General features: G+C 47.3%; 1 protein-coding gene across 5 annotated transcripts; it reads left to right on the top strand.

Annotated features, from left to right (window-relative positions):
• Positions 1-1,324: 1,324 nt before the first annotated feature.
• On the top strand, positions 1,325-15,586 carry LOC128341572 (uncharacterized). 5 transcript variants are annotated; one of them, XM_053287850.1, is made up of 12 exons: positions 1,356-1,379; positions 10,846-11,057; positions 11,204-11,241; positions 11,519-11,635; positions 11,883-11,962; positions 12,327-12,417; positions 12,719-12,805; positions 13,298-13,408; positions 14,328-14,384; positions 14,587-14,616; positions 14,711-14,785; positions 15,193-15,586. In XM_053287850.1, exons 1-9 carry the CDS (start codon positions 1,357-1,359, stop codon positions 14,367-14,369), a joined length of 801 nt encoding a protein of 266 aa, XP_053143825.1. In that variant the 5' UTR covers position 1,356; the 3' UTR covers positions 14,370-14,384; positions 14,587-14,616; positions 14,711-14,785; positions 15,193-15,586. The 5 variants fall into 5 exon arrangements, with proteins under 5 accessions (XP_053143827.1, XP_053143825.1, XP_053143826.1 ...); XM_053287852.1 differs by lacking the exon at positions 14,587-14,616 and having other exon boundaries at positions 1,325-1,815; XM_053287851.1 differs by lacking the exon at positions 14,587-14,616 and having other exon boundaries at positions 13,304-13,408.
• Positions 15,587-17,213: the final 1,627 nt, after the last annotated feature.

The raw sequence follows: 17,213 nt of genomic DNA, 5'->3' as shown, positions 1-17,213 counted from the left end.
ACTCGGAGGCCTCTCTGGAAGCCCCGCCCGGCTACTCCCATCCTAGGCCTCGTTGCGGATCCTAGGCCGGAGCTGGAGGCAAGTGGCTGAGGGGCCCTGGGGCTGGGCAGGTGGGCAATGGGGTGGGGGTGGCAGGAACTGGCGTGGCGCCCCCACCTCAGTGGCGCCTAGGGCACGTGCCCTGCCTGCCCCCCCAGTTCCACCCATGGGGGGGGAGAAAGCAAACAGATGTGTGTCCCCACAGGTGTGAATTGGTGTCAAGATGGCACTGAAGGAAGGAGTCCTTGTGTCTTGCAGAAACAAGAGCAGACCCCAGCCACAAAGGTGGCTGTTTAGATGAATGGCAGTGGATGGAGGTGGGAGTGTCTGCTCTGAGGGGCCTGTGATGGTGTTGCTTTAAACATGGTGGTCAAGAGAGCCCTCTGATTTCTCAGAAAAACAGACATTAGAACATGAAGGGTGAGGTTTGAAAGAACTATTTCTTCTTCTTCTTCTTCTTCACCTCTTTTTGACACAAGTTTCCAAAGCAGTTTACATAGAGTAATAATAAAGAAAGAAAGATAGATTCCCTGTCCTCAAAGGGCGCACAATCTAATAAGAAACATATGATAGACACCAGCAACCATCACTGGAGGGTTACTGTGCAGGGGGTGGAAAGAGCCAAGTGCTCCCCTCCCCGGCTCAATGAAGAGAATCCCCACTTTGCCCTCCACTCGGGGTCCTCTTGCCCAGTTGGCAGGAGATGCCCCCAAGTCTTGAAGCAACCTCTAGAGGCAAGAGGACCAATGGCCATTGCTGAGGCTCGTGACACATCCTCTAGAGGCAAGAGGACCAATGGCCATTGCTGAGGCTCGTGACACATCCTCTAGAGGCAAGAGGACCAATGGCCATTGCTGAGGCTCGTGACACATCCTCTAGAGGCAAGAGGACCAATGGCCATTGCTGAGGCTCGTGACACATCCTCTAGAGGCAAGAGGACCAATGGCCATTGCTGAGGCTCGTGACACCTCCTCTTTTATGACACCTCCGGGGCTCAGCTGCTCTTTCTGGGAGAGTTAGGCGAGGAGGGAGGAGGTGAGGTGGAGAGGAGCAGGAGAGACAGAGAGGAAAGAGAGTGTTAGAAAGTCCATTTCTGTTTCTATCATATTTATTTATTTATCCATCTATTTTTTCATCCATTCATTTATTTATTTATTCAGTGTTACAGTTAGTGTTAGTGTTTGTTATTTTGTTGTTTGTTTGGGGTGATTTGCGGAGGGGTCTGGGGGGGAGGGAGGGACAGTCAGCTTTTAGTAACAGGAGGGATAGTTAGTCGGGGGGGGGCAGAGTTAGACAGGGAGGGAAATGGGGGAGAAGATGAGGAAAGACTTCTTCGCAATGTAAGTTGGATTTCATCATAGCTTTGCCTGTCTCCCTCTGTTCCTGGGCCAGGTCTGACTAGAGTCCCCTGCCCACCCAATTAGGAAGGGCAGCAGCTGTGAACACGCCTATTGTGATGTGCTCATAGGCAGAACGGGGGGGGGGGCAGGCAGGGCACGTGCCCTAGGCGCCACTGAGGTGGGGGTGCCATGCCAGTTCCTGCCACCCCCACCCCATTGCCCACCTGCCCAGCCCCAGGGCCCCTCAGCCACTTGCCTCCAGCTCCGGCCTACGATCGGCAACGAGGCCTAGGATGGGAGCAGCTGGGCGGGGCTTCCAGAGAGGCCTCCGAGTAGGCCTCCCTGAAGCCTGAACTCGGCAGGCCCCAGCAAGCCAGGAAGGAGGCTGGCAGAGCTCCCTGCAGCAGACCAGACCATCCAGCGCAGCTTTTGCAAGGTAGGCTGTGAATTCCTTTTTGTGGTTACCCCCATATATAGGGATCTGCTTGCCATAGATAGGGCTTTGATATGGGGGGTGGGGTGAGACTGAGAAGTCTCTGAATATTTAATTTAAAACAGACTGGAAAATGTGCTGGCTTTAAAAACAAAAACTATCTAAGGCCTATAAGTGGCGTGTTTCATGTCAGAAAATTACAAACACTTCTGGAACAAATATTTATTTATTCATTCTTTCATTCATTCATTTATAAATGCAGTTATGTTCAAGTTCTTTTGCAACCCAGAACGTCTGAAAACTGTGGAGCATGTGTGGTGCTTTTATTTTATTTTATTTTTCTTGTGTGTGAACTGCTCTCCAATAACTTGCAGGGACTTCAGGGTAAATCTGGCCAACATGTGAATGCAGCACCTCCATTCCAGAGGAGATGTGTGTTAAAGGGCTTTAAAAGCCTCGTGTGAAATACCTCCTGGAATCAAACTTGACTGAATTTGTTCAGTATTCTGAGAAAACAAACATAGGCTCACCCTGCATGGTTGAAAGTCTCCTTTGCTAATCTCAGCGAGGGGGCCATTTTAATAATTAGCACTGCTAGTGTGTTCTAGACAATAAAAGTAGCACAAATATATAGTACTTAATGTATATCACTATATACTGTGAAGTGTGCATGTGTGTATTCAGTGAAATGTATTTCCAGGCAGCATACTTATTTTGAAATATCAGACTTAAATCCTCGGGGGCCTGGGATGTGTGGAGGCCCTGGTCTTTGAGAGGCTGGGGGCCCATTTTAAAATCTCATCTTGGTCCATTCCAACCTTGCTATGCCCCTGGCGGTCACTACACATGGGTTTCTGCACAACACCTGCACAGAAGAAACTTCCATGTAGAAAATGTGTCTCTTGTAAATTGACCCTGAATTTTCCATCCATGACTGGGATATTTGAGAGTTAGAGTCAATAATAAAAGAACAGCACGCTGCTTGTGACAGGAAGGGGGCAAATTACAATGATTTCTTAGTCTGGCAGGGGCTGGTTTTGGCCCTGGCAGAACTTGGCTGTCTGCTCCTGTTGCAAATGCCTCTGTCTTGTGTGGCAAACTAATGTATCCTCCTCCCTCTTGATGTCAAAGTTAGCACTGGTGTGGTGAATACACATATACCCCATCATGAGCCAACAGTCATCATAAGACAAAGGCTGGCAGGAATCATTCACTGGTTTATAGACACACACCCCCACCTTCTTCTTCTTCCCCTATTTTGCTAGTGGCTATTTGGGCAGGTGATCCTCTAGGACAAAGTCATGTTTTTTAAAAAGAATGAGATGAGACAGAGAAAATGACACTTGGAATCCTCGCATAACTCCTGACTGTTGTTCTAAGTCTTTTACAGAGATGGCTCATGTTTTCAGGTTTTGATCAACAATCATGTCTAGATGGTACAGTGTTCCTTTTAACAAGGATTTCCAGATATTGTTGACTACAAGTCCCATCATTCCTGTTTGGACAGGGGCGCAATTTCAGTGCTTGCCCTAGGTGCTATTTTCCCTAGTTACGCCTGGATGTGCTCCACAGATGTCCCAGTTATAGGGGAGAATTTGAATCCACCCCTCATTTAGCAGTTGGATGAGAACAGAGCTCAGAGAGGAGGTCTGGAGAGGAGTGTTTTTTAAAGTCTAAAACAGCAACAGTTTGTTTAAAAGAAGTTACAAACTCAGATAGAAAGCCTGCACCCTGTACTAACTAGCTCATGGGGAGGGAGGGAGGGAAGGAACAGAGAGAACAAGGAAGAAGGGAGTGTACCAGGAGTGTCAGCCCATCAGATGAAACTCAGAGCGAGAGAACAAGGGGACAGTCTTACACTCTCTGCCTCTGTTCCTAATCTATGAGTGCTGAGAATCGATGATTATGGAGTCACATTTCCAACATGGGTCCCATCAATCTATGGGTCCCATCATCTCTCATCAAGTGTGAAGATGGTCTCTTGGCAGTGGCTTGGTTAGTCCATCTGCCACCACCTTTTCTGCTGGACAATCTTTTAGCTCCACAAACCCTTTCTCTTGGACTTCCTACCGTCTTTCTTCCTGGAGGCGGCTCTGTGAGTGTCCATGTATTATTTTTGTGTAAATAATCAATTCCTTCTTTTGCAGCTTCTCTCCAATTGTGACCTTCACTTGCTGGTATTTCATCAATGTCATCAAACATGCAAGATTCTTCTGACTTTCCTTTTTAGCAATATATGAGTCTATTCAATTAAATCCCTTTGCTTGGTCTCATTAAGTGCCTCATTTCCTGTTGAGTTTCAGTGTCTCCTTGTTCGAAACCCTTCACTGGCACTAAACTCACAATGAGCTCTTCCTTTGGTTTGTCCAGTCCTGTAGGGATGTGCACGAATCATCACTGTATTTCATGTACTGGTTCGTCACTGAAACAGTTCAGACGAGGTCCAAATCAGTTTGGTGCTTCAGGGAGGGAAGTGGTGAGTTGGACCTTTAAAAAAAGAGAGAGAACAGGTCCTTTCCTGATTTTTGCTGCCTGCCACATGCAGCTTCTTGCTGTGAAGCAAATCATCATTGGCCTCAATGGTGCTTTTTGAGTTCCAATCGAATTGACCCTGATTTGAATCCAATCGATTTGTTGATTTGTGTTGCCATTTTGTTTGCCTGTCATCACAAAATCTGATTGGTTTTCTGGCAGTGATTTCCGATTGACTATTGATCTCCTTGCTTCTTGGTTGACTAGTTATGATTCCAATCCATTGTTGGCATGGGCAACTGTGCCCCCATTGGCTGGTGGGAGGGAATATTAGGTAGGTACTAGGACTGTCAGGAGAGTTGGGAGCAGGGGTGCTCTTCCCTCGCACATATCACTGACTGCATTTTAACTTGTTCTTCTTGTCGCTGCTCTGTTTGGAAGCTGCTGTTTAACTCTCTTCTGGGGGAGGGGGTGTCAGTTTTGCTTTTTGCATGTCTTTACAGTTAGGGTCTTCTCTCTCCTCACAGCTTCAGCTCCTCTCCAGCTTTGCATATGTGTAAGGTTTGTTCCTGAGCTGATGGATTTACAATACAATCATGTGCTGAAGTTCTAAGATAACAGAGCCTGTGTTTCCCTCTTCTTCTTTCTGGTGGTGTGAATCTGGGGGTGGGCTTCCAGCCCAAGGAAACAGCAAGAGACGCCACTCACTCACGGTGTAAAAATTCTGATCAGTTTGTTTAGAGGAAAGTGCAGGGAGTGGGGAGGAAAATGCCAAACAAGCAGGAAGAATAGATGCTTCTCTCTATGTTGACTCAGATCTCCCTTTGCTCCTCTGCTCTTGTTTTCAACCACTGTTTCTGCTGTGTGTGTTCATCTTCTCCTTTTCAAAAGAGGGAATTATTTAGGGGGTGGAGGATGTAAAAACGATTGCATTCAGCTAATTTAAGTGCCAGGACTCTCAATGCAAAATATGGTATGTACAGGTCAGTGGGAAGTATCGTCTTCATAATTTTTTTCTTTAGAAAGACCCCTTTTGTTCAGTCACATTTATTGCAACACTGCAAGAGAAGAGTGAAGCATCTCGAACATCTTGCCTGCTTTTCTGAGTGGTGGGTCTGCTTTCCCACCCAGCCCCCTACGCTGCATGAAAACGCAATAAAAAATCCCACGGTCTCCCTCATCCCCCCTCCAAAAAACACACAAAAACACAGCCTTGTTTTTGACATCTTTACATTCTTGCAAATGCAGTTGCTTAAATATCGGATTCTTTAGAGACGGGGGGAGGGGCAGGGCGGAGTGCATAAAGAAATATGTGAGATGGGACTATGTTCCGTTGTGTGTTGAAATGTCTCTGCTAATGTATATTTGCATAAATATACTTTGTTTTATATTATTACATTTTTGTGAGTTCAGTTGCTATTTGTGCCCTCAAGACCCCATGTGTTAAAAATACTGCGTGTGTCACTGTGTGTGTGTTGTGTGTGTGTGTGTATAGGGGGATGATGCTTAACTTCCGGGGTCGGGTCGGGGTGGGGTGGGCGGGCTGCTTTAAGTCCAGGCTCCAAAATTATCTAGGTGCAGCAATGGTTGGGAGAGTATCTCAGAGAAGCCACAGGCTAATCCCTTCCACCTTCCCCTTAGATTCAGCCCATTGTTGTTGCTTGCTCTTGCCTCTTGCTCTCCCCCACACCAATAAAGCCTGCTCTTTATTTTGGGGGATTTGATTTTTTTAATGCCTGTGTGTGTGCTATACAGGACTATAACACTGTGTGCATGGTGGTGCACACAGCATATACACATAGACCATCACCACCCTGACCCCACACACCTTGCTTAGATGCCCACCTTCCCCCCATCCCCTTTAGAGTTAGGGCTTCAATTAACATCCCAAAGATGTTGGGGAGGGTGTGAGGAAGATCTAGGAGCAAATTGCCAGGGAGGAGGAGTGATGCTGGTCACAGTGGGGGTGGGGATGACAGGTGCCTACTCTCAGGGGCATAGACCTCAATTACTCAGGAGGGCACATGGGGCACATGGGAGGAGAGGTCTTGTGGTAGCAAGCATGAATTCTCTCCTTTGCCAAGCACGGTCCTCCCTGGTTTGCATTTGAATGGGAGACTACATGCGATCAGTGTAAGATATTCCCTTTAGGGGATGGGGTCATTCTGGGCAGGGCACCTGCATGTGTAGATCGTTACTAGCTTTCGTCCTTGTGATAGGACTTCTAATCAGAGGATCATAGAGTGAAAGGGCTGACGATGAACTTGAGCACAAGAACTTGTTGATGCAATCCGGAGGAGAGCTTGAGTCCTGCTGCCCCCACCTGGCAGCCCAGCTTTCTCTCATGAAGTTTACGCCCCTGCCTACTCTTGCTTTTTCCAGCTTTTTCCCAGGCTCACCGACTTGGACAAATCAGCAACACAGAAGGTTCTGACCTGTCAGGGAAGATGCTCTTCCTGTGGCAGCTGTGGAGGAGGTGCAGACTGCTTTGGCTGCTAGCCCAGCCAGATGGGTCTCACAATCCTCCCCAATCCCCCTTAGCAGTGCAAGCCCCCAGTCAGAGGGTGAGGAGGAGGAAATCACCATGCTGCCCCTTCCTGGACCTTCTAGTCCGTGGACAAAGGGCAGCGGTGGCAGTGTCCCTGAAGGAACCAGAAGCCCCACCATCATTGAAGCGGCCATGGGCCAGTGAGCATGGTGGCAACATTATTTTATTTTATGATTTGATTTCCATACTGCCCTTCCAAAAATGGCTCTGGGCGGTTTGCACAGAGAAAAAACAGACAAATAAGATGGAAGCCTTTCCCCAAAGGGCTCACAATCCAAAAAGAAACACAAGATAGACACCAGCAACAGTCACTGGAGGTCCTGTGCTGGAGCTGGATAGGGCCAGTTACTCTCCCCTAGCTCAATAAAGAGAATCACCACATTAAAAGGTGCCTCTTTGCTAAGTTAGCAGGGAGAAGGAGGGGTGCTGCTGGTCACAGTGGGGGTGGGGGTTAACATGGGGTGGGATCACTTCGAGCTCTGCCTTAGTGACCCTACACGTGCTGTCTGCTCCCACTACAGGCCATGATGGGTCAGCAGGAGAAAGGACCCCAAGGGTCTTGCGACAACGGTGATGTGGTTGCACCTGCAACAGTGTCACCCCGGGATCCTTGCTCCTGCTGGCAGCAATAGGCCTAGAGTGCCATTGACTAGCGGCAGCAAGGCAGATGTTCCTACTCCCAAGCAGGAGACGTTGTCTGCATGATGGGTGCAGTCATTGGGCAAGTGGTCTGATCACCCCAAAACACATCTCATAATCCCAGCTATAGGACGATATTTGGATGATCAGCCATCCCAGATGGTGGAGAATGCCAGTTTCAACTGGCTGTTCCACCTGCTTACCCCTACTACTAGCTTCCCTCACACACCACCTTCAGCAGGCGTGTGGTGCCCTTCTAGTACCGGCCGTGCAGTGAGTAAGGATGTGCAAACTGATTGGGGTACAAATAGATTCGTACCTGAATCTAGCTAATTCAGGTGATTTGGAGACAAAACAAATCACCCCTGTGGCCCATTGGCTAGATTCGGGTACAAATCGAATTGTGCTTGATTTGATTCAAAACGATTCAAGATTTGGATCCCTCCTATTAATTCCCCCAGATTCCCAGATTTGATTTGATTTTTTTAAAGCTAAGCTCTAGCCCTTGTACAAGTGGAGTTATGGAGCAAAATGTGTGGTCACTATTTTTCAAGTGTTTGGATTCTTTGGTGTATAATAACTTTCCTTCACTGAATCTCTATGAGGATTGATTGCACATCTTCATTTCTTCTATTCATTTTGACTGTTTTTTGATAGTGCCAACTGTCAACTGACATGTGCCAACTACACCCCACTCCCACCCACAAGGCAGTAGAGTACTACTCAGGTTATGTTCCAGGATTTTTTTTCAAGTCTTTAGGCTCTTTGGTGTCTAATAACCTTTCCTCATAATGAATCCCTATGAGGATTCATTACACACCAAAGAGTCTAAACACCTCAAAAATTCCTAAAATATAAAGTGAGTACCCAGTGGCTTGTGGCTTGTGGTGTAATTGGAACATGGGATGTCACTAATTCTCCACCCCCACCTGCAAAGCAATGGGGTCAAAATGAACAGAAGAAATGAAGGTCTGTAGTGAAGACATCAAAGAATCTAAACACTTCAAATATACCTAAAAAATATAAACTGAGTACCCCAGTGTGTGTGTCGGCGGGAGAGTGTGTGTAGTTGACACATGTCAGTTGACAGTTGGCACTGTCCAATGATAGTCAAAATGAACAGAAGAAATGAAGGTGTATAATAAATCCTCATAGGGATTCATTATGAGGAAAAGTTATTAGACACCAAAGAATCTAAACATTTCAATATTCCTAAAAATTAAAATGAGTATCCCACTGACTTGCAGGTGGTGGTGGTGGTAGGGTCTAGTTGGCATAGGACAGTTGACAGCTGGCACTATCCAGTGACAGTTAAAATGAACAGAAGAAATGAAGGTGTGCAATGAATCCTCATAGGGATTCATTATGAGGAAAAGTTATTATATAACAAAGAATCCAAACGAAAAATAATGATTGCACATTTTGCTCCATAACTCCACTTCTTTAAGGGCTAGAGGTTAGCTTAAAAAAAAAAAAAAGAAATCTGAGAATCTGTGTTAGGGTTAGGATATGGCAACTTCGAATCCCCATTGTTTCCTATGGCGGAAATATTCAAAATCAGTAAAAACGAAAGAAATTCATTAAAAATCAACCAAGTGTCCCACTGCCTTGAAATTTGGATGGTAGGTGGCACATATGGATGGTAGGTGGCAGTCTGTGGCCATGGCACACTTTTATCCACACACATGGATAGGTGTGGCTGGAGTTCTTTTCCAGGAAATTTGTTACTTTGGTTTTCTTTTCCTTGCTTTGCCTCTGGAGAGGCAAGGAAGTTTGATTTGGTGGTTTTCTTTTTTCTGCACTGAGTCTAATGCCAGCTATAAGTGTCTGGTTTTTCTGGATATCAGTTGGACAAAAGCAGTACTTGGGTGCCTGCCTTCCTGCCTTCCTAGAGTTGTGATTTGGTGGTCTGTTTGTGAGTTGGTGTTGTAGCGAGAAATGGACAGTGGCCGCTCAGCTCTATGTGTCTGTGCATAATATTTCTTGGTGGTTGCTGTGCTGAGCTCCATATCTGGCCTTTAGAAACTGTGCTTCTCTCTGCTCTGGTCCACTTGGCAATCTGCATCCTGCTTTGCAAGGTGCACTCATTCAGTCAAAATGTGGCTGAAGATATTGCTGTATTTGAGCTGATGACTATGGTTTCTGGCTGCTAAGAGTGCTGCTGTGCTGTGGCAGCTGTTGCAAGTGAGGACGGATTCATAATTCTGTGTGAGAGCAACTTGTGCCTATGATGTCACTGCAGCACTGGCACTGTGACTGGCAGTGGATTCTGGGCCAGTGTGATTCCCCCCCCCTTTTTTCCTTTGTGCCATCTTTGGACTGTCTTTGAAATGTTTGTTCTCATGTGTGTTGGGAGGGACAGCTTGTGAGTGTTCTGTACTGTGTTTCTCCCATAGGGAACAATGGGTACTCAAAACATCCCATTGTCCCCCATGGGTGGCTTCTAGGGGCACCACAGTGAGTTGGGTGGTTGCTACCCACCATTCAACCCACAGAGCAATCAGGCACTCAAGTAATTCTTAATGGTGTTTTTTTTAATTTTGTCAGGGTCATTTCAGGCCATTGCCATACTGACCCAGATAAAATTCAACGTGGGGAGAGCTGGTCTACCAGTTGGTTTTCTGGGAGGACTAGTCTAACCATTAACCCAATTGGTAGACCAGCTCTCCCCAGAAAAATGGTCCTTGACATAGCACTGTTTTTCTGGGAAGACCTGCTCTATCAATTGGGTTTAATGGGTAGACCAGCTCTCTGTGGTAAAACAGAATCGATTTGACAATGGAGTGCCTACTTCTAGTATGCAGTCCACACCCAGCAGCAGTGTCATTTCCACTTCCTAGTCCAGCAGCATGGTGTCCCTAGCAGCGCCAATGCAGCCAGCACACCAGTGTTAGTTGCAAGTGAAAAGTGACTCCTGTCTAAGGCACTGGCCTTCACTTCATCTTGTGGCAGCATACTCCCAAAACTCATCCCAAACATGATGCACGATAGTGCACCTCTGTCATGCCCCCCATTCCTTTCTTCTTTCTAAATGAAAAGGTCCCAGTTGCCTCCACCTTTTCCCTTCCGGGAAGGAGCTGCACACCTGAGAGCTCTTTCATGGTCCTTTTCTATACCTTTCCAAGCTCTAACATAAGCTTGGTAAGTTGGGTTGAGCAGAATTGCACACAATGTCTCTGCACCAAAGCGTTTTGGCAGCTGTCTCTACTTAATTCCTCAGCCGGAAAGAAGACAATACAATAGCTAGAAACATATTAGGCTACTTGTCTTGCTGCCCCGGTTGTTCTGCAATCTTTCCCTGTCCCATTGGCCCCCCTCTCCTCCAAATGTCTGGTTAAAGGTCTCTTTCTCACCTTGTCTCTGCTCTCTTCTAGGTTGCGAAGGGTCTGCAGCTGCTGCAAGGAGCTGTTTCAAGCCTCCCCCTCATGTGACTCCATCATGGGCAAGACCCCCAGACGGAGGTTCTGGAAGAGGAGGAACCGGATTGGACCCCCTCCGGCTCCTCCTCCAACTACAGCTTCTCCTCCAACTCCATCTTCTCCAATTCCACAAGGGGACTCCCAGGCATCTTCAGGAGTCACAATCGGTGAGGAGGTGCCCCAGGCTCCTGGGGAATGGTTGGGTCTGGGGGTGACTGTTTGAGGAGGGTGGGATAGCTATTGCTTAGCAAACTGGCAGATTTGTGGACCTTCATTTAAAATTGATGGGCCTGAATTTCTTCTTCCCTTCCAGACTTGAGCCCTGCAGAGAAGATAAGAGAAAGAGATAAGGTAGGGTATCATTGAGTAAAGGGCAGTCCTCCACAGAGCCCAGGTCATTTCTGTGAGAGGCATTTGCCCCATAGGGGATCTGGGAGCACCCACCCTCTGCTCTGATCCCTTTCCCAGTTCTGCAGTCTCCCTGAGAAGCAGCAGAATAATCCATGGAGGGGGTGGGTTCTCAAGAAAGGACTTGAAGCAACCCACAAAGTAAGGGTGTCTGGTCCATTTCCAGGAAGTCACAGAGAAGTCCTTCCATCACTGACAGCTCAATGCTTCTAATTTTCAGGTCATCCTCTGGTGGACAACCTTGCTGGATTCCATTGTGGAGAGCGTGCAAGAGGCTGAGTCCAGGTGCCAGGATACAGTGGAATTCAGCAAGGTGAAGGTTGTGAAAGCCGTTTTGGTGAGTGAGATGCAGCAGAGAATGGAAGAGAATGGCCAAGCGCAGGCTCAGTCTCAACCTGACTTCCAAGACTGTGTGTTTGGGGCATCATCTTGTTTGTTTCTTTGTTGTTCTATTTATTATTTCTCTATGTAAACAACTTTGGAAACCTCTGCTGAAAAACAGTGTGAAAATGTTGTTGTTGGAGCTATCCCAGTGAAGTCCATGGGTACTGATCAACTCTCCTCTGCTCTTTACCTTCTCCCAGGAGATAATGGAGGATGTTACAGTGCATCCGGACCCTGGCTCCTTCTTCAGAAAAGCCATGGACACCATCACGGAGCTGAGGTAGACTCATAGTCATCAGGGATTAAATAGGAGGGGTTTGTGTCAGGAGAGGGCAGTGGCAAACTAGACAAGATCTGTAACTGGATCTGCCCTTTTTAAAAAGATGACAATGAATTCTAAGGGGGTTTGTAAAATCTTGTTAAGTTATAAGGCTAGAGGTAGATAAGGCTAGAGGTAGCCTTATCTGCATCAGGGCCTCCCCAGGCATGGATTTTTCATTTTCGAAAAAAGAGGAGAAACCATCACAGACCAACCATTTTTACACTTGCTTTCTTGCCCTGTTCCTATTCTCTACATGAGCTTCCCTTGGCTGAATCACTAGCCCTGCTCACACTATGAACTCTTATATTCCACCCCCCTCCAGCAAAATGAAGCCAGCGTTGCCCCAAGAGCTCTGGTTGGCAGTGCTGCACGTGGCGGTGTCCGGGGCCAACTACCTGGAGCCAGGGACCCAGGTAAGTTCTCATTGAGCTTTTTCCTCCTGCGGCACAGACTCCTGCTGCTTCTACTCCTGGGGTCCTTGAAATGGTTTGACTGCCTGCAGAGGTTCTTTCGTACATTTCTGATATTTAATGTGTAAACTCTTCTTCCGGGATAATTGTGCGTGGCCTTTCCTACTTCCAAATATCCTGGTTTTTTCTCGGCCCAACTGGAATCAAACACGATACTGCCGTAAGCATGAGTGCTTTTTCAGTATTGTGTTCTCAAGACAGGTTGTCTCTCCTACTCATGACTGATCTTCTCTCTTCCCCCTAGAATGAGACCTTTCAATGTCTCCAAAGCATGCTTAGGGGGTTGCTGGAGGAGGCCCCCTTGGCTCACAACTTGGCCAGCATCTTGAAGGTAAGTGCAATTTAATGTGTAATGTGCAATTTAATGAGTAATATGCCCTATTCAGACATTAGGCAGTATGTGTGTATAGGTGTCTGAACACTTGGACGTGATTTTGTCTGCATGACTGTAGTTGCATTCCTTTAAAAAGTGAACCGGGGTAGAGGCTCCTCCAAGGCATGCTACAAATGGAAAGTGTCTAGCAGTGCCTGTCTTCCACAGCCTGTATGTATACGTAGCTGTCCCTGTGTACACTTCTGCACCTGTGCACTGTCCACTCGTCGTCCAAATGTTGAAGATCAGGTGTGAATGGGGCTTCTGTCTTCATCCTTTACTTAACTTAATTTGGGGGGATGTTTGTACAGGAATAGATTCCTCTGAAACTTGTTTGGGCAGTCAGTCAATGGGTATCCTGTAATGGGGCAAATTCCTTCCAGGCTTAGCTCTCAGTAGCATGGCCAGGGATGATTTAGGCCAGTGCAATGACTGAGCTGCTCTTTCAACCCACAGGAGCTCCACAGGTACAGCAGTGCTAAGGAGCCCCAACTGCAGGCTCTGGCCCAGGAAGCCTGCAGCTGTCTTCTGGAACATGCTGCCAGCCTGCCAGGTTTTCATGTAAGTACCCCTCTGTGAACATGGCATGGCTCTTCTTCAAAATCCTCTGGGACCCCTGTCAGGTTCCAGGTTCAGAAGAAGACCTCCTATTGGTCTCTGGTCACCCTGGGGCTACCTTTTGATACTCATAGACATGGAAAAAGAAGTCCAGATATCCTCTCTAATAAAACGCTTGGTGTCCGTCCGTGGACGGACACCAAGCGTGTGTCCGTGCCTCCCTGCCCTGTTCTGCGCCTGCGCAAAGCGCAGGCCCAGAACAGGGCAAGGGAGACACGCTCGCCGGCACGGGGGCGGAGCGGAGGCCATGTAACCTTAAAAAAAAAATTGCTCCCGCGGCCGCCGCCGCCGACCGCCCACCCTCCCTCCCAGCTGCTGAGTCCACCTTACCCTGGCCGACTGCTGTCGGCTGAAGACTGCCCTCAATTTAAGAGGCAGAGAGGAGCTCGCAAGCAGAGCTCCTCTCTATGCAAAGCCTCTTGCCGAACTGCCGCTTTGGGCGCTTGCGTCCCTTGCGCCCAAAGCGGCAGTTCGGCAAGAGGCTTTGCATAGAGAGGAGCTCTGCTTGCGAGCTCCTCTCTGCCTCTTAAATTGAGGGCAGTCTTCAGCCGACAGCAGTCGGCCAGGGTAAGGGGGACTCGGCAGCTGGGAGGGAGGGTGGGTGGTCGGCGGCGTCGGCCGCGGGAGCAATTTTTTTTTTTAAGTTACATGGCCTCCGCTCCGCCCCCGGTCCCGGCCTCCGTCTCCCCGGCCTGGCGGGGGCAAGTGCCTGGGCCGATTTGGCCCTTAAAGGTGGGGGGGGGCGTATGGCGGAGGGAGGGGGAATGGCGGCGGGGGGCCAGGAGCGCCATTACTAGCGCCCGTTATTCAACGGGCCAAAATTCACTTGTTTAATAAATAAAATGCATCTCTATTTCTACAGCTGACAACACTGAAGTATCCTTTGCCAAAAAATAAAAAATAAAGAGCAGCATCCAAGGTAATTTGGGCTATTTCCAGGGAAGCGGGGAGGGCGGAACTATATCCCTGTTGACCCTCCTTCATTTATTCAATATACACAAGTCCCTCCTTACCTCTTATCAAAGTCAGTTCAAATAAGAAAATCAAGTCCTCTTCTCTTCTCTTCTCTTCTCTTCTCTTCTCTTCTCTTCTCTTCTCTTCTGATGACCTTGTGTTGGAAGAGTTCGATGAGGAGGAGGAGTTTGGTAAATGTATGAGAATCAGAAAGGAGAGAGTGGGAATGATTGAATAGCCATTTGATATAAGCCAGAGACTTAATGTTTTGTTTTCTGTTTTGTTTTGTAGGGTGAGAGATATGCTTTTCATAAGAAAAAGCATAAGAAAAAGAACTTGTGTCCATAGCACAACAATTAAACCAAGGTTGGTGCAGGGAATTGTCCAAGATGTGTTCTCCAGTTGACTGTATCTTGGAAATGTGGTTTTTACAACTTTTACAACCCTTCCAGAGAGTTTCAAAAATCAAAATCTATCACAGAGAGGTAGTAAAAAGCAGCTTTTTAAAGGGAATCTCTTCCCCTCCAGATTCCTTTAGCCCCTTCCTTACTGATCTTCAAATCTCTATTGAAGTCTTTTCTTTTTCGCCAGGCTTTTACCCTGTAGTTGACCTATTTGCTTTTGGTTAGTTACTTTAGTTTTTAATTCAGAATGTAATTTTTAATGTTGTCTTGCTTGCATGTTTTTGTGTACCACCTGGAGTCTTTGGAGTGGGCAGTATATCAAATGTTTCAAATAAATAAATAAGACAGAAATCTTCCCCTCTCTTTCAGATGTACCCTGATGAGGCCTCTCTCGACGCTCAAATTCAAGGAAAAAGCCACGTCACAGCTGCATCAAGTGATGAATATGTGTATGTGAATTAGCTTTTAATATTGTTTGCTTTTGTGGATGGGGGGGGGGGCGGACATTCTTTTAATTTGGTTCTTGCATCTCTACATCTCTTCAAATCCACTAGAGACTTCTCTCTCAAACTGGTAAAGAGGATACATGTGCAGAGGTGACAAATTCAGATGCAGCATTTTATATTTTCATTGTATGCCAAATGTGTATAAATGTAATCTGATTTTATATTATCATCTTATTATTATTAGTATTATCATTGTTATTTTAATATTGTTGTATTGCTGGTCTACGACCGAAATAAAGTTTTACTTACTATTTTCATTGCTCAACTGCAGTGCCTATTTTCAATGCATATTTTGTGCATATATTCAGTGCTCAACTGCAGCCTCCCTGAAATATTGCATGCAGTAAAGAAGCAGTTCTTTTCTACTCGCATTGCTTCTGCAAGCTCACGTCCAGCAGAGTTGTCTAGGGTTGTGAGAGGGCTAGTACATGCTTCTCTCCAGCAGGGGCGTAACGATACGGGGGGCAGGGGGGGCACGTGCCCCAGGTGCCACTTGGTGGGGGGCACCACAAAGTGCCCCGCCTATCCCCTGCCTTGGCCCTTTCCCGAAAAAAATTAAAAAAAAATTTTTTGGGGGGGGGAAAAACCCCTCCCCTCCCCCTCCGACGTGCCGCGTGACTTGCCAGTTGCGAGATCTGTCCGGGCGGGGCTCCTGGAGAGCGGAAGCAGAGTCCATTGCAGCGGTGGAAGGGTTAAAACTACGGAGCTTTCCTCCCTCCCTGTTGGCAGCCCCGCCCACTCCAAGCAGCTGCTGGTTCTCCTGAGCTCTGCCTCGTGCTCCACCCTCCTTAGTATGCAGCCAGTCACGGCACAACCAGTGACCATGTGGATGTTGGAGAGAGAGCTGGGGGTTAGCTCGTGTGCTGACTCAGTCTGAGTAAGTAAACTGCTCTGAAAATGAAATGTCCGTTGTTGCTAAGGCAGAGTTATCGCCCAAGAAGTCAAGCCCCCCACCCCATTGCAAGGAAACTGGACCCCGCAGGAACAGCGTTTAAGAAGCGGCTGCCAGTTGGTTTCACTCTTCGTGCTTCTCTGCCTTTGCCAAAGGAGCAAGAACTGCATGCAGTATTGTCTATTAAATAAAAAATGGGGCGGGGGGCATGGGGGTTAAGAACCGGTATCAGACTCAGACTACATCTGAAGTAAGGAAAAAAACAAACCCCATTTATTTATTTATATTTTTAAAGCACACAGCATTCTGGCAATATCAAACAGCCTTGATTTTTAAATATACCTTGCCTCCTCCACCCCCTTATAATTGAAACCTCTGTATATATAATTTTCTGGAAGCCATTTTTTTCCATGTGAGGAAAGAACCGCTTTCCAGTTTGCAGCCCTGATCCCCTATGTGTTTCCTTCTCGGAAGGAAACTGAAAGCAGATGGGGCTACTCCCATGTTTATCTGCAATCTAGGTGCTGTTAGTTGGGGAACCAATCTGATTTAAGTGAGGGTTGGTGGTGAAGGGGGAAATGTGTAGTGTGGTGCCTACGCATGCCTCTTGGAGCTGGGCTGCTGCCATCTTTCTTTGTCCTCTCCGCGCATTTCCAGCCCATTTGGGAGCGTGCCTTCTTTGGGAGCACTGGGGCAGGCTGAGGGGAAAGCATGCAAGCTTGTTGCATCGCGCCCTTTTTTCTCTGAAGTGCCTGTCCGTGTGCAAGTGGAAGGGGTGAAGGGCTTTGTGTCCAGGCAGCGAGCAATTGGTAACCTTCTTCTTGGATCCCCTCGCTTCCTACCTTGCTTTTCGAGTTTACAAGTTTGGAGAAAGCAGGGGATTTCGTACAAAACCACCAGCAGCTAATTGGAAAAGTCATTCCAGCTCCATTGTCTGCAATTAGTCTTGCTAAACTACTAAACCCAAACTAGCCGGTTTGAGGTTTATTTAT

The sequence above is a fragment of the Hemicordylus capensis genome, chromosome 2 (assembly GCF_027244095.1).
Source record: "Hemicordylus capensis ecotype Gifberg chromosome 2, rHemCap1.1.pri, whole genome shotgun sequence".
Taxonomy (NCBI): domain Eukaryota; kingdom Metazoa; phylum Chordata; class Lepidosauria; order Squamata; family Cordylidae; genus Hemicordylus; species Hemicordylus capensis.
The sequence above is the reverse complement of the archived record's forward strand: the minus strand, read 5'-3'. Positions and strand labels throughout refer to the sequence as shown.